At 33.2% G+C, this 17,864-nt stretch overlaps 2 protein-coding genes across 2 annotated transcripts in view; one reads left to right on the top strand and one right to left on the bottom strand.

Moving 5' to 3' along the window:
- beta-PheRS (phenylalanine--tRNA ligase beta subunit) overlaps positions 1 to 13,413 on the bottom strand; it is a 28,525-nt gene extending 15,112 nt beyond the window's left edge. Inside the window, exons 1-7 of the mRNA XM_085945072.1 lie at positions 13,242 to 13,413; positions 11,050 to 11,105; positions 6,672 to 6,826; positions 5,183 to 5,339; positions 4,255 to 4,431; positions 2,847 to 3,026; positions 844 to 1,019 (exon numbers count right to left, since the gene is read on the bottom strand). Of these exons, the coding sequence (XP_085801198.1) occupies positions 844 to 1,019; positions 2,847 to 3,026; positions 4,255 to 4,431; positions 5,183 to 5,339; positions 6,672 to 6,826; positions 11,050 to 11,105; positions 13,242 to 13,299 (959 nt within the window). The 5' untranslated portion in view covers positions 13,300 to 13,413. The remainder of the gene's footprint in view (positions 1 to 843; positions 1,020 to 2,846; positions 3,027 to 4,254; positions 4,432 to 5,182; positions 5,340 to 6,671; positions 6,827 to 11,049; positions 11,106 to 13,241) is intronic.
- Positions 13,414 to 14,698: 1,285 nt separating this feature from the next.
- The window catches only part of drn (zinc finger AN1-type doctor no), a 151,559-nt gene continuing 148,393 nt past the window's right edge, over positions 14,699 to 17,864 (top strand). The window contains exon 1 of the mRNA XM_085945173.1: positions 14,699 to 14,780. The gene's annotated coding sequence lies outside the window, so the exon portion shown is untranslated. The remainder of the gene's footprint in view (positions 14,781 to 17,864) is intronic.

The raw sequence follows: 17,864 nt of genomic DNA, 5'->3' as shown, positions 1-17,864 counted from the left end.
TACCGATATGTCCACAACTCATATTTCAATAATGTTTCTATGTTACATGTGGTAAGTTTTAATTTTTATTTAATCATATTGTATTTTAAAACTATCTAAACGTCTGCGTGAATCATGGAAATAAAAAATATACAGACTGAAGAAAAACACTGATTAAATTTTAATGTAATTCATATAACTATATAGACAATGGTTGGATCTATGCACACACACCCCTCTACTCCCACTTCACCTCACCAACCCATCGCTGCTATCTGACCACTTTGTCCAGTTGTAGTGAATTTTTGCATTATTTAATAACGTTTGGACGAAGGCGCATTGACAATATTTTATTTTATTCATTATATTATATGAGTTGCTTAGTCACTAAGCCCGCTCTGGAGGTTTTTTTAAATTTCGAGTAAATCACGAAAAACCGTTTTGTGCAATTACGATGATGTTGATGCTAGTAGTGGTGACGTTTGTAAAGCGATTGAAGGGTATGTTAAAATCATGGTTTGAATCACAATGCCTGATTGGTCGGCTATGTAGAGCTGATTGAATAACCTGTTTAATTTATCCTAGAGTGGATTTGGCAACTCAAGTCAATATTCATTTTGGTTTTTTAACGGAACTGGGCAAACTTTAAAACTCGCACCTCGTTAGGCTAGTAGACCTATCCAGTATAGCACATATGTACATTCTAAACTAATTTTATTGAAAAATCGCCCAGAGCAGGTTTGGCGACTACGCAACACATAATATGTTTGCTATACAAAATGTGCTCTAGAAATGGTGTAACTTCTTGCATTTCATTAGAGCGTAACTCTATCGAATGACTTTAATATAAATATTTATATTTACCTAATTCCGATGTATCCATTAGTTTTCTTAACATCGATAATTTCTGTTCTATAATTTAACTCAGGGTACATTTGACAGCTACCATCAGGTGCAAAAACTTTACACCGTTGTATCGAGTAGGGTTCCGAACAGTATTGAGAAAACATGCAGACCAGGGTGTCCAATACGACAATAGCCTAAAATATAATAAACAATTAATTAAATTAAATAAAATTGAAATCTTGACGTACATCATTCGATCCTAAATCAAAATGTTTGTCTAACGTGTGTGCCCACGGTGAAGTGTCCTAAAGATGTGCGCTGCAGATTCAAATTTCGAATCTGGCAATCACTTATTTAACGGCTTTATTTTGGTCGTTGCAATTTCCTACTTGATTCCCAGCCTTCACAACCTTTCCGGAGAGTCTGATTATAACAATACTCTGTCATGACGGGTTGTTTTGTAGCTGTTGTTTCCATGTTTAGTTTTTGTATGCAAGAAACATGGGGAAAGTTAAAGAATAGAATGAAAATTACAGATTGGTTGTTTTCATACATACATGATATACAATTGATAAAAGCCAGCATAGTATGTACACTTGCTGTAAATCTGTTGGGAATTAAAACCAGCATCAGTTGAATGCTACTACAATGCATTGATAACTTTGATCAGGGATGGCGAACCTATCACTTTTGTGTGATACGCGGGCAAAGATAGAATTGTGTATGTAAAATTATAGATATTATAGAATTACAGATTTACCGATAATCTAATGAATTTTTAAAATTCAATTTTTTCTATCAAAACTGCCCTGTTTGATCAGCATTCGAAGAGATTAGGCAAATAATATTTCTAATTAATACGTTGACAATATGTCTGTTATTGCCAATGACATTAATATGGACGAAGCATCTAGAAAATAAAATGACACTCACTTTGTGTCGGGTCTGCCGGATGGCGAAATTCATATTTTAATATCGGTATCCTACGCTCAAATGAACATTCTGCTTGCAAGCGGTCTGGCGACACCGCTGGGTCTGCCCATACACAATTTCTGACTGTCAGGTTTCGACTCCACCGTTATTATTATGTTACAAAATGCCAATGTGCCTAGTTAAAAATTGTAAAAAAATCTACTAAACACTCCAAGAAAGATGGGATATCAATTTGCATGTGTTAGTATTGTTTATTATTTATAAAATGCCATTTTAAGATATTGATGAATGTTTATTCAATGCAATTGAATGACAGGAACCATTGGACAGTCAGTCGCCTGTGATTCGCTGGGTTCACTTGCGTCTAATCTCCGAGAAGTCGTAAGTAACCGAGAATCTGTTTCTAACACAATGAGTCATGACACTAATACGCCATTACAATAAAGGTTATATTACTATAAATTCTCGAAGCTTGTATCGCATAATGGAAACGGATACGTCAATGGTCACGTGACATCTACCTATACATCTGTGAATGACTTTCATGCACAATTTCTCGTGCGCGCCGGGTATGAAGTGAGTCGTCCATTTAATATGTCATTGGTTATTGCAGAAAATACTTTTAAAAGAATGGAACTCGTCACGAGCAATTTTAAGCATCTTTGGGGAAATGATTGTGTACAACTATTTTCGTCAATGAATTATTTGAAATTGAAAGTAAAACATCGTTTGGGTAATTGTTTCACTTATAACACGTGTAAACGTTTCTTATAAACCACGCTGCATCTTCAATTATCTTCGAAGTCTTTTATAAAACGCAAATAAATAAATTGACATCAGATTCAGACAAACAACAAACTAATATCTTACAAAATTATATCATATTTTTGTGTATTATGTAAATTTAAAAAATATAATATGGTAGGTACTTACATACTTACATTATCTTTGTTTGTTATATTATTTCATTTATCTGACATGTGACTATTTTGTGCAAGATTTTTGCATATAATTTGAAACACACGTAAAAAAATTTCACCATGCCTGACATATGAAAATCAAATTACAAAGAAAATAAATATTCAAACCTTCGTCAGATCTGTGGCTGTGCACTCTATGAAGACATTCTTTGTGTCAATTGAGATTTTAGTGTGATCCCCGTTAATAATAGGGGGAAGTGAGAGTACCACATTATTCCTATCCTTTATAACTGGATACACCGGGCTGTCTCGGATTATGCCTAAGAACTGCTTCAGCTGAGCGTGATTCTGAAAACAAACGAATGTTGATACGAATATGAAAAATGTAATATTTTGTAGTGAATTATATGAAAAGCTAGCTGCCTATTCTTACATCCATATTTGATTTATTTAGTAGAAAATTTAACAATCTATAAAATAATCTAATATAAAACAATCGTGACTTTACAGTAGTTTGAAACACAGGTTACATGCCTGAGATACGTTCGGCATTATATTTGCCATATCCAAAAAAAAAAACAAACACCCTAGGCCATGGTTTCCTAAACTATGGAGCGAATATTGAGTGGGCCCTCGCCACCGTATACATGAAAAAAAAATAGGAAGTGATAAATTTGATATTTCATTCAGCTATTTATAATTCCTAAAAATTTAAATAAACTTAACCAACTAGTATGTCAACAAAAGCAAGTGAAGAACTCATTGATTTATCAGAAGATACGTCACTGAAAAATAGTTGCAATCGTAAACAGTTAACGAAATTCTGGCTCTCAGTTGCTGATAATTATCCTTGCCTGTTCGATGAAGCTATGAAAGTCCTCCTCCTCTTTACTACCTCATATCTATGTGAGGTCGGATTTTCGGCTATGGTTAACATTAAAACTAAATACCGAAATAAATTGGATATATCAAACTCACTGCGATTAAAAGTAACTAAAGTTGAAGTTGATGCTAAAACTGTAATGAAGAAAAATAAGAAACAAATACATCCTTCCCATTGAAATAACTTTCTTGCAGGTGTAGGTATTTAAGTAATATTTTTTTTTTATTTAAGTTGTGTTTCTTATTTCAACAGTCTTTCATTCATATTGGTAACGCTTATAAATTTTTTTTTTTTTATTTCAATTAGAACAAATAAGACAGCATTAAGTAGTTCCACGACTCGCCACTAGGGAATCTGAGCGTTACCAATATTTATGCCCTCTTTTCTCTAAGACAGCTAAGAGGTGGGTCCTAAGATTGGAAATTTTTGTTAGATGGATCGGAGCCCAGTCAACTTTGGGAACCACTGCCCTAGGCTATTACATTATATCACCATGTTCGATCCTAAAAGCATCATATGGGCCTTTAGAGAGTGGAAGATTAAACAAATTTTTGTTTTACGAGAAATGGAGACTGACTGCAAACACATATTGATAAACAACAAGTGAATTTTATCAGACCCGGGATTCGAACCCGGTACCGACATTATAAGCCGACACGTTATCTATATCAAAAATACATATCTACAACTTACTGAATAAAACTCCATCAATTCAACAGCGGTCATCTCTTTCTCCTGGTTTAAGGGTTTGAATTTAATCTGATCTGGGGGTAAAGCGTCGTAAACAAATGGTCCTTGGATAGTATCCAAATCATGGGTGCCAATTGCAACCAGGGTACGTTTACGACAAATGTTTTGATGCAACTTGTCCTGAAAATAAATATTTCATTATTGAATATAATTTAGCTATAGATTATTAATATTGTGCACTCTTAATCCTGTTTCATTTATAAAAAAAAAACATGAAAATGGATGGTAAAAATGATCTTTGCAAAAGAATATTTATTATCAATTTCAGTTTTCAGAATAAAGTTCCAAATGATGTATCAAAAATCATCCATTTTTATGCATTATGTACATAATATTAATGTGTAACGTGAGTGTTTTTTAATTATTGTCATACAATTAATCGTCAAGATTTGAGGATTCACCTTTTCCATTAGAAAATATATGATTGGTTTTTTGATTTCTCAATATTCATGAAAATGTTTTTCTGAGAGGAATCGAAAGTTTTCTCATCACAACAAATGTCAAAAGATTCTTTTCAGGTCTTAAAAAAAACCCTAGTGTTTTTTTTTTAAATTTCTCATCTCAATGAGATTTTTTAAGGTAGTCCTTGACAAATCTATTTATTTTATCTGAAGAGTATTTCTATGATTTTATTCTTTTTCTTTGGACCACATCCCAGATGCTAATTTATATATAAGTAAGTACATGGACAGTAATAGTTAGGTTAGGTTAAAAATTACACATATTCTCTAGAACCTAATACAATGAATTCTCCAGAAACGAGATAATCGAAATTTCATTGAAACATATTCCTGCTTAGCGGTCAGCACATTAGAAGCTGACAAGGTTATACGCATCATCTGGAGATAGATGTCTTTGATTTATTTCATACCTGAAGATCAATGAAACTGTTATAGGAATCTTTGGTAAAGGTGACGTTCCTCAGAACCGCTGCAACAGCATACGGCCTAATAAGACCAGTGGATGGAGTTAGGTGCAGAGAGCATGTATCTTCATGGTTTTTCAGGGAATAGTTTGGGGGTGACATTCTGGAATTAAACAAGAAATTATTTTTACTGGTCCTAAAGCATATAGACATAGGTGAATGCACTTTAATGAACTGTTTTCGAGGATCAGTTATTAGTAACAATTTGCTCAAGCCATTGAGTCCACAAAACATACATCAATGGAAATATGTATCAGTATGAAAATTGAAACAACTAGCGTTCTAATATTCGCTGCATGACATTAAAAACCTGTTTTACCTCGGCCGAGCGTTGCTGATCCAATCATTGTCGGTTTGTCGATGCTCAAAGGTGCTTGCGCGGCTGCCTCACGTAACATTAACTTTGTTGCGAGGTGGCTCGCGCAGCAAATGCCCAAGGCAACCTCCCGAGGCTGCTCGCTCAGTCAGTACGCGGCTAATAAAAAACCATGGTATGCGACTATTGTAATGATAGTTTATTTTCACTACACTTGGTCATACATTGATGTTCTTATAAATCCTATGAAATTTTATGACATTCATCTCTGTATACATTTGTGAAATTTACTAATACTAGTTATATCACCAGTCCATAGAAACTTAGCATGACCTACGCATCTAATCTATACACAAGGTTGCTATCGGCGGCTATTGAGAGTAGTTTATCATATTTATGTATTGAGGTATTATAATTGTTACAATAAGTTGAGGTCTAAACTGTCAAAACTGTCTATCTTGCTCTAAGAAATAACACAGCCAAGAGAGGTGGTGTTAAAACATAGCACTTTTTAACAGTTCAGACGGTTAACTTATTGTCACAATTGACCGCGTCAATACATAAATATGATAAAACTACCCTCGATAGCAGCCTTGTGTATAGAACAGATGTGCTAGAAATGTCTATCTAAAAAAAAAATGACCACCAAAACGGGTTGGTTATCTGTAATATTTCATTTACTTACTGTTAACCATACAGAAATTTTATTCTTAGATAAAATAAAGATCATTAAACTCTACACAAATGCATACAATTTTAATTTAAAGTAATCAGTTAAATGCTAATATAAATGTGTATCTCACATTGTGATAAAACCATTTATAAAAAGTAAAATACCTTTTGTGTAGAGTCTAACGATTTTTATTTCTATCAAAATAAAATTTCTGTGGATCTAACGGTTAATGAAATATTACACAAAATCATGTTTTGGCCGCAGTATTTCCTAAAAATGAGTCAGAATGCGTCAATAAATCTTTATCCCTCGACAATTCAAACACTATTTCATCATATTAATATGCTGAAAAACACCTCAAAAAAGATTCAAACAATATAATGATGTTGCAAGAAATGAAAATGTAAGAATGGAAATAATAAAATTGTTAATGTATGAATACTCACTTTCCTTGAAATACTAAAAGTCCAGTGACGAGACCTTCTAAGCAGAGGAGGTCGTACCGATTAGCAGGAATGTCAATACGATAAATTATCTCTTCAGATCCACCTTCTGCTGCTGAAGCTCCTTGCTCTTTTGTCACCATTTGTTTTTCTGTAGTCTAAAAACCACAAATAAAAAGAATGCAATGTGCAATGGTATAAAATAATTTGTAATAAATAAACTATAATATTGAATTGAAGTAACTAAGTCAGTTATTTATTTATCAATCATTTTGTTATTGGGATAAGATAAAAATTCATGGATCACAAATAACTGCTTATTTAAGTAACAGAATTCGGAACTACCTCAAAAATAGACATATTTGAAAAAATCTTAAAAACATTTGATCCATGAGAATTAACTTGTTTATTCTAATATTTCAGAGTGATTGCTGATCCAAAATAATTGGTAATCATTCTGAAGGTGACTGATAATTATAATTTTTTTTATTTGGTATCAACCCAAATGCATAAAACTCTCCATTACATACAGTAATAATTACAAGATAAAAAGAACTTTTATGTACCACATTTTTAAATTTTCTGTTGAATCATATAAACTGATATATTATTATGACATGTATTAATAAATACTTTTTTTTGTACTTCATAAAAATACTGAATAAATATAGAATACTAAAATGTTATTTTGACATTTCATATTGATTTCATATACAATATGTATATATTAATAATTTAGTTTCTAGAACCCGCTTAGCTACCAATAATAGTGTTTTACTTCTTACAAATTTTTTCTGAAATAACTTTCCATAGAAAATAGAATTAACTGAAAATGAATTCAATTCTGCTTAAAGATGGCTAAAAGTATTAAAAGAATGCATTGTCATCGTGTTCTGATATATTCTAAAAGTTTAAAATGTCTATCTAGTCATGAAGTTAATTAAAAATCGATTGCAAGATTTGGACAAACAAGAAAAAATTTGTACTGGACAAACAAGAATACGAACTAATAAAAAAGTGGTAAAATACCTCGTTTACACATGCATGGATTTACTGCTGACAGTACGTATTATCGCGGCCAAAACAAAAAAATGCACATGTAAACTCATGTGCAAATTGCAAGATCGCATGCATGAATCAAAAAACTTCAGAAGCTTTTGAATTTTCACGTGAAAATTGGACCGTGCAATATCTGCGCCTGAGCACTAGAATGATAGTAGCGAACCTGCCGGTAAAAAACGAACTACACCGCGCAGAGACTCATTTTGGGGTTAACCAATTTTCACGGGCTGTCAAATAGTACCATAAAATGACAACATCGCGTCTCGCTTACTCTTGAAGAACGAGATTGCCGAGACATTCGGCAATTTTACGTGTAAACAGTTATTATCACGATAGTTTAAAATACACACCATTAATGCAAGTAAATCCATGCACGTGCACAGGCATTATAATACCATCTATCGCTTTAGTCAGAAAACTTAAGGCCCGACAAAAAAATATATGGCATATCATACTACTAGACTAGAAGAAATAGGGTCGTATGCATGAGATTCCCAAATACTTTATAGGCTATATACTGCTCATTGGTATGCATGAGTGCAAATGTAATTCGTTGTTTAGCAATGTAAACAAAAATAATGTGTCATGGTGTCCAAATAATGGCAAACTTATAAAATTTCATTCCCCAACCATTAATTTAAAATTTTGAAATTCTAAATGTGTCTGAAAGTGTGCGAACGGTACCATATAAATTTAATAATTATACATGAATAATTATTATTAACTTTAAATAATTTATCACTTATTTTATCACATTTATTTTATAATTCTACTGTACGAAAGGAGGATTGCCAGTAAACATTTTCATTTGGTGGCATACATATTATGCCTAACTTCACTTCAATTACTTCTATTAAGAGATGTCGAAACAGAATAAGAATAAATGACAGAAATGCAAATGGATTTAGATAATAATATGTAATGATCTCTGTATTACGAGGGTGGGTCAATAATTCCTTAGAAAAAAGCATTAAAACAGGTTTTATTTTTGTATTTTTTTTTTATTTCTCAACATAATTTCCTTGGAGCTCAATACACTTGGTTAGACGTTTCTCAATTTTTTTTAAACCGTCAGAAAAATAAGTTTTCGGAAGGTCCTCAAAATAAGCATTTGTCCGATCGATGACTTCTTCATTTGAAAAAAAACGTTGTCCACTTAGCCATTTTTTTAAGTTTGGGAAAAGGAAAAAGTCACTGGGGGCTAAATCTGGCGAATACGGTGGGTGGTCGACCAATTCGAACTTCAATTCTTCAATTTTAGCCATTGATCGTAAACATGTGTGAACACGGGCATTGTCCTGATGAAAGAGGATTTTTTTCCTGTTTAAATGAGGCCGTTTTTCTTCAATTTTGTTTTTTAGCTGGTCCAATAAAGATGCATAATAATCCCCTGTTATTGTTTTTCCTTTTTCCAAATAGTCAACGAAAATAATTTCACGTGCATCTCAAAATACAGTAGCCATAACCTTACCAGCTGATTTTACGGTTTTCGCCTTCTTTGGACATGGTTTGCCTTCGCAATCCACTGCTTTGACTGTTCTTTCGTCTCGGGAGTATAGTGGTGTATCCATGTTTCATCTAGTCACAAAGCGACGAAAAAATTCATCCGGATTGCGTTGCATGAGCGACAACAGGGCTTTAGAGGCCACCACCCTACTGCGTTTATTGTCGACTGTGAGCAAACGCGGCACCCATCTTGCAGAAATATTTTTCATGCCCAATTTTTCATGTAAAATAGAAATGACGCTACCTTTTGAGATCCCTGTAACCTCAATTATCTCACTCAACTTTAATCTTCGGTCACTTAACACCATATCGTGGATTTTATTGATCATTTCTGGTTTAGTCACCTCTACAGGACGTCCTGAGCGTGGTTCATCCTTTGTTGATGTACGACCACGTTTAAAATCATTTAACCAGTTATAAATAGTTGCAAGTGAAGGAGCAGATATGCCGTGAACTAAATCCAACTCATTTTTTATTTCCTTTGCTGTTAACCCTTTTATATTAAAATGTTTAATAACAACTCTAAACTCAATTTTCTCCATTTTCCATTTTTCCATTTTCCACAAGCAAATTTTTTTTTTAAATGTACGAGAAACACACAACAACCCGACCAATCTGATTGAAACTTCGCAGCATACTGAATCGGTAGTGCCGCTGCATGAAAACAAACCGCTTGCAGTACTAGTCGCGCCACCTGTCGGCTTTTCTAAGGACTTATTGACCCACCCTCGTATATTATCATTTATACCAATCAATCACTTTATTGATGTTATATTTGTAGTGTATTTGAGAGTTGTGCCTTGTTTATTACAGTTATCTTACAATAATTAACTAGGTAGGTAGGTACCATAATATTTTGAAGAATGCAGAATGCTTCCAATTGTATATTTTAATGCCAGATACAGCAGTAGGTACCTATCTTTGCGGTCGTTTAGCGGAGATATTTTGTCGTAATCTTACGTAAATCCATCTTATCTCTCCATCAGAAATACTGCATTTTGTAAGCGAAATACGAGGCATTATATCAGTTACCTACTATCTAGATCAATGATACTCAACCTTTTTTTTCTTCGGGCCAAATACATATATTTGTAAAGTAACCCGGGCCGCATCACTACTGGTGTGATGAAAAAAAATCATGAAACCCCCCCTTTTTTACAAAACATTTTTGAGATTTTAAAAATTATGCGTGTTTTTTAAAATAATCGTGTGCAATAGCAACACTCTTATACCAGATCTGATGTGGACCATAATGACAATCCTCTTCGGGTGTCACTATCTGTGCGTCAAAGTCGAAACTAATCTCAAGATATACGAAATTCCTGATAATAAATGTATTTCGGGCCGCACATAAAAGCTTAAAGGGCCGCAGGTTGAGTATCGCTGATCTAGATTATAGACTATGGATCAAAATTATACGTATTTTGTAAACAGCACGACTAGGAACTGTTTTTAAAGTTCGCAAATGTTTTACAGAGTCTACAAAATGAACGAGGGCCTCAAGCAAACGTTTGTTGTAATGAATGCATTATTAAAATGACATTTGAAAGTGACAGATGAAGCAGCCATTTTGAATGACGTGTGAAGTCAGATTGCTTACGTCACAAACAGTCCTATACACTACATGGTGGAATATCGGTTAAATAACTTATAAAGAATTTGGTAATCTCATACATACGGCCCATAGGCTGTATAAATTAGCTAATAATAATAAATATTGTGCAAAATATATTACATATTTTATTAATTAAATAGTGACTTTATGTATCGCGTATTAACGGCAGGAAATAGAATTAATGACAAGCGGACTTACAACTTCATCAAGCTCCAGACCGAATTCAAAGCATAGATTTTGGAATTCATCGTCAGCTGGAAGATAAATAAACTCATTATTTAGTTATTTAAGCAATCTGTTTGTACAACAATATACAAGCAACCCTCATTTATTGCAACACTAGCGAGTGTGAATTTGGCATAAAGCGACCGATTTTTAATATTTTTTGTCTTGCACTTGTTTTGAAGTGTACCACATGCCAGGAATCGTCCTGAAAGGAATTATGCACGTAGGATCTTTCTCATTTGCTCACATAATACAGTATTCTTTCAGTAATCCGCCACCCTAAAAACCAGACAAGTGTCCAATTAGTGAAAGCGGCGGATTATTATATATTATATTCATACAAAATATGGTAAAAATTAAAACAAATACAGTATAACCCCTATTTTACGTTTTTTAAGGGACTGAAAAAAAAACCTAACATTTAAATTTTATGTTTCGAAAAAAATAATGTTTTATTAAAGAACATTCAATTAAAATTTTTATTGAAATTTTTTTTATTTGTTATTAAAAAAATCATGTATATTAGTTTGTTGCATTTTTGTTTTTTTGATATGTAATTCTCTTTCAAAACTATATAAACATTTAAGTGTCGTAAAAGCGAACTTGTAAGACTGATGGCAGAATAATGACAGACGGAGTGTATACAAAACACAAACCCGATGCCAAAAGAAAAGATGGCGACCAATGGACCAATCACCTTGTTATGCGCCGAACTCGGGCCAATCACAGCGTCGCTCGCCGACCAATCACCGTGAGCCGTTCTAAAGACACAGAGTTTTCCCTCCAAACACCTTACACCGTTCGAATGTCAGGACCCAATCATTGTCTAGCACGCGTAACTCGCATATTTTGAATATTTCCGACGTAAATCGCGGGAAAGAAAAACGTAAATGCAGGTATTAAATGTGCTGAAATACATCGGGACTGAAAAAATTACACGCAATTGCCGGGAAAACGTGAATTCCGGGGACGTAAAAACGAGGTTATACTGTATTTCGTAAAAATAGTTTTTTTGAGAAATTTTTACTGGCAAATTACTGTTTTATTTATAATCAAAATCAAGCACATATTTACTAAATTATACATATTTAAAATCTAAGTTTATTAACTAAATATTAAACAGAAAATCACTTGAGACAACCAGTTGTTCAGTGAGGCAGATATTCTTGAATGGCTTAGGATTCCTGGCTTTCCCTATGACCAAAAGCTCCATTTTGTGTCCCGGTTGCATTGGAGCATGGCATAATTGTGATGCAGCCCTTGGGCACTTTTCTCCTTTGTCCATTACTTTCTTCACGATGAACGTACGTTTTACAAAGGAGAAGTTTTCAAAATAAGCCCGTCTCATCTGCATTGTATACTTGTACGCGGCGAACTACTGAATTTGACAATCGAATACTGGCGAATTATAAAGCTTGATTTTGTGCTTTCAACTAGTAAAAATAACGGCGGATTATAGTAGTTGTCGTATAATCGAGCGGCGGATTACTGAGTGTACTACATAATGAAGTCACGAGCTTCATGATCATCATTACATATTGCATGAAATAAAGTTTTTAAATTGATGATGATTATACAATCGTATCTATAAGCGGGCATTCACAAGCAGAGCTTTGAATAATGTGAAGTTTCAACACTGCGATTGAACACAATATAGTAAGTACTGAAACGTGTTAGGTGATAATATGGTTGTAAAACCATTTGGAGATCACTTCATGCTACGAGGCTTGAACCGTTTATGACTTAGGTCTTGGAATATGACTCGGAGAATGATCAAGTTGAAATGCCGCGTTCTCACGTGGCGATTTTTGTTGCTCAACGTTGTGTTGAATGTTGTAAAAGAAATGTTTCCACATATCAATTTAAGTTCCATCGATAGGTAGTCATAACCAAGATGGTGTCATATTCTAAGAAATTAATCTATAAATTTAATGGTTTGACGTTTCGTCATTTCATAAAGGTTTGTATTTTGCACAACAATATAATAAATGATAGGTTCAACTTACCACAATAAGGTTACTTTCTACAATAGATTTTTTATTTGAGTTTATTTAGTATAGAATTTAACATAATCCACATTGGTATAATATAAATAAAGGTACAACAGCTGCTGTGTAAAACACGTTAAGATTACAGTTTGTGAGATGGTCTTTTGATTTACTTACTATATTTTTTTCCAAGAGCTTTAAAGAGCACGTCCCTTTTAACACCGATTGTAGGCATAGTGAAGATAAATTTCTAGCGCCGTCTAAAAGGAAGATAAATCACGTAATTCTAAATCAATTCCAAGAATATTGTACACTTCTGACGTTGACACTTCGTGCTGATTTTAGGGTTAAAATTATTTAGTCTATGGTATGGAATCAGAAACAATTAGAAAGGTTTCATCATCCTTCCACATTGCCAGTACAAGTACTAGGTATTGCCAAGCAATAATGTGGCAAACGTAGGAATAATGCAAAATACCTCTTTGCTAACAACAAAAAAATAATCTTTGCAAGAAAAGGTTTAATTTATTAATTGTAAATTACCATTTTATTAACAAAATAATCTTTGTGAATTGAATTTATAAGGAACATAAAGAAAAAAACTGTTTTTTACCGTTCTTATTATTTTTCAAATATTTGTTGTTTTTTTTTTAAAACGCAATTTTACTTATTCCACTTTAATTAAATATTTGTTAATTTATAATTAGGCAGACAAAACATTATTCGTGAATGAAAGGCAACAGTTAATAATAATTACTGATTAAATAAATAAACTTGAGACATTGAGAATTCATAATAAATAGGATTGATCATAAAAAGTTTTACTAAAACTAGATAATATTATGTAAAATTTTGTAGGAACTTATACGAAAGGAAAAAATGTAGGTATAAAGCCCAAGCTCACTCCAGACGTAGAGGCAAAAGAAGCTTTTGGGAGCAGTTTTTATGATAACTACAATGTAAAATTAGAGTAATTTTACATAATATTATGTGGAACTTAGTAAGTCAGAGGCGTTGATTTGACACATTATCCTCTTTCTCTCATGCATACTGTATTACGGTTCATTTGGCATATTACTGAAGTGATTTCAATTTTCACATAAGGTAGGTAATATAATTTTATATGAGTGTAGATTGTACTTTTTCACAGTGAGTAGGTAGATACCTACCTACGCAAAATGTTGATTTCAATAACAAAAATTTCATAGTTATTATTGATATCCTAAATTAATATTCTATAAATTAAATTGACCTACTATTATTATAATAATTTTATTGTATATTTGTTTACATTTTGTTTTAGGTACACAGCCAGTATGACATTACCATTACAGTAAACTTTTAAATGTTTTCTATATTTACCGCTGTGAGCGCTAGTACAGTAAAACTTTACTTATTTTACATAAAATTCACATTAAAATGAACTTTCATTACTCCTTTTTACAAACGACTTAGATTACTTTTGACTCAAAATAGATTTAATATTTTACTATAAAATTTATAAAGGAGTCTCTAATGCTTTATTTATGATGGTTATTTAAAAAATCTACAGAATGAAATTATATTATTTAGTCTATCGCTATCGCTATGCTGACCAATTGTGTTCAAAACATACGTCACGTGATTGCTCAGTCAGTCCAGTTTTGTGATCAGTGAGTGGAATGCCTTGTCATCAGTGATTATTTCGGATTATTTTTCGCCGAGTTGGATTTCTCTGTAAGGAATGTTTAGATATTTCTTGGGTTAATATAAAATAAAGGTACACGTCGGCATGTTATAGAGGCAATATGCAGTCGCATTCGAGATAATTTCATCCATTTTCGTGGCCGATTGCCTAATCTCGGTCCGACGCCATTTTCTTGCTGTACAATAATAGTTGCTAATTGTTTGTGTTTTATCGTCGTTCTTTTCGACAGGAGACTTGATTTTGTTGAATTCTACAGTTCACATAATCTCTACCCTATCTATAAGTTATACTTTCTAAAACATCTGCATTATTCCTAGTAATTGTATTGTAAAAAACGAGGTGGGTCCACTGTCGGAAGGTAGGTAATTTACTATTGAAAGATAAGGATTTTAGTCATTATGGCTGTACGATTGTTCTAGAAGAGAACGAGAAATAAACTTGACGATTATTTCTCAATGCATTCAGGCTTAAATTTGCATTATTCATGACCTTATTAGCAATGGCGTAATATTCTTTTTGTGACACTTGTGAAATCCTGTTATCTTTCAAGACTTCTTACTAAAGGCGCCTGCGATCTTCTTTTGCCTATAAATTGATACGAAATTGATGCAAACTTTAAAAAACATGACTTTGATAACAGCTGCTTGTACGTACTAACTATAATACAGCAATCTACTCGTTTATAAACCATCATTAACTTTTAAGATACCCATTAGGTTGTTGATTTTTTCAGTAGGTACACAGATCTAAAATGTGTGAAACTTGTTTTTAGTAAAGTAATTCTCCTAAAACACTATGCACCGACACCTACTTTCCCATTGCTGATTACTTTGAGGTTAGTAGCAAATCACAGACATTGATTAGTGATTGGAAATTAAATTTGTCCAGAAAGTATTGTCAAAAAGTTTGTAGGTACAAAAAATACCGAAAAACCACATTTATTTAGGTATATATCTATATACCTACACTTTTAATTTTTATCAAATTTACAAAATTAATAAAGGGAAATCGAGTAAAATTGTGCCAGAAACGCTATAGGTAGGTACCTACATCTACTTAGTTATTTGGACAGCCAAATTCGAACTTATGAGACGCTCATTTGTAACTGACAAAATTGCCGATAAGAGCTAGGTATATTATATCTATACCTATTATAAAAATAATAAATTGAAGAACTGCATTCTTATCCACTCAAAAGATGAAGGCGTAACAATATGTCGCTAATTAAATGTCACGCGAGAGATTATAAAGATACCTAATATTATAATATTTGCGAAAGGTTATACATACCTATACTTTAATTCTCTTTGGTACCTATTACCAAAAATCTACCGCACTATGAGATTTATCTAGTGATTGTTTCTACTTCTAACTATGTATCCAGCCAATTTAGATTAGACTCAGATTAGAGGCTTGTAGCCAACTTTATTGCATCGAATATCCTTTTGTGTACCTTTTACATTATCCAATCATTCAATCTTGTGTCTATCCTATGTGTCATGCTCACAGCATAATACACACGCCATGAAACATATTTGTAAAAAAAACTTTCTATGTAGACTAAATGAATGACGTTTGATAAAAAGGACCTCTGTGGTCTACTAGGAATTAAGTTAGCTACAAGTGACTTCGAATTTCGAATTATTGAATATTAATTTTTAAGAGAACTTCACACTTGTCTTCTAATATGACATTCCACCATAATTTGAGATTCATCCAATTGGTTAGGTATTATAATTAATTATAATATAGGTATGATTATTTGTGTAAATATTGCCGAAATAAGCATGATATTTAAATTCATAGGATTGGGTAAGTATTGTATAATTAAATTAGACTTCAATTTGATATTTTGCGCATCTCACATATTGACATATCAAAGCAGATATTTTTTCAATATAAACTTTTCATATTCTAGAAAGATACTTCTCGTGAATTTTATGCAGTCAGTCGAAAACAATACGTTGACCATTATTTAAAAAATTAATAATGACATAAAACATCAATAAAAGCATACGTATATTATTAGTAAACACAGTGACAGTCTCAAACGAGACTGCGAGCCGCTATTTTGTTTTTGGGGCTACCAATAGAAGAATAAAACAATGAATTTGTTACCAAAACAACCATACCGACAATAATCAAAACGGTAGTAGGTATATCTATATACAATACCTACACTGTGATTAGTGATTACACACCCTTCCTACAAAGTATAGAGCCAAAGTCCCAGTCAAGCAATAAAGAAAAATACATAGGTAGGTAAGTACCTAGATATTTCCACTTCAAGGCGGAGCACCCGGGGCCAGTGCCTGGCCTTTCATCCGGATCCGGAGGACCCGAATTCGATCTCGTTAGGGTTATAATATATTTATGCCATTCATCAAAGTCTGGGTGGTTATGATTGTTTATCGTCTATTCTAAATAAGTAGGTACATTACTGTTTTACTACTCTATTGTCATTGGTCCAAAAAGCATGTGGTTGTGTTAAACAGAATATAATATATTTGTAATCTATAGGTAACGTAACACCCATGGTAGCCGCGCGGCTTAAGCGTTGGACTATAACGCCGTGGGTCCCAGGTTCGAATCCTGGGTCTGGCAAGTACACATATTGTTTTTTAATTTGGGTGTGAGTCAGGGTATGGACCTAATAGGTTGAGCAAGTGGCTGACGTCCATTTCTCGTAAAAAACAAAATCTGTTAATACAAACCTCTACTCTGTGGAGGCCCATAATATGGGTCAAATAGATCATATTATGATCCTATTAGGATCGGACATGGTCGAAAAAAAATCTATAGGTAAAACCCGTTGTCCTGAAGTCACCATTTAAAAGTGTACCGCAAATAGACACGAGTAAAATGAATGTCTCCATTTTAGTAGGTATGCTACTGGTTGAATTAAACAATTAAAGGAATAGGTGCATACGTAATATTCAATATTACCAGCTATTGCCTTTTTAGCGATTTGTCTCGTCCGTGTTTTACACCTCTTTTATCTGGTGCATCCATCGTAGTGCAAAAGCCTGCGGGGTGGCCTGTGACCTCCTTTAGTTCCCACCGCCAATCCGATGTAATTTTCCTCCGAGACTAAACGCCGTTTGTGTGCACAT

Source organism: Rhyacophila brunnea, unplaced genomic scaffold, assembly GCF_057557595.1.
Source record: "Rhyacophila brunnea isolate RB1 unplaced genomic scaffold, BYU_Rbru_1.0 scaffold_18, whole genome shotgun sequence".
Lineage (NCBI taxonomy): Eukaryota > Metazoa > Arthropoda > Insecta > Trichoptera > Rhyacophilidae > Rhyacophila > Rhyacophila brunnea.
Note: the sequence above shows the minus strand (reverse complement) of the source record. Positions and strands in the feature narration are given on the sequence as shown.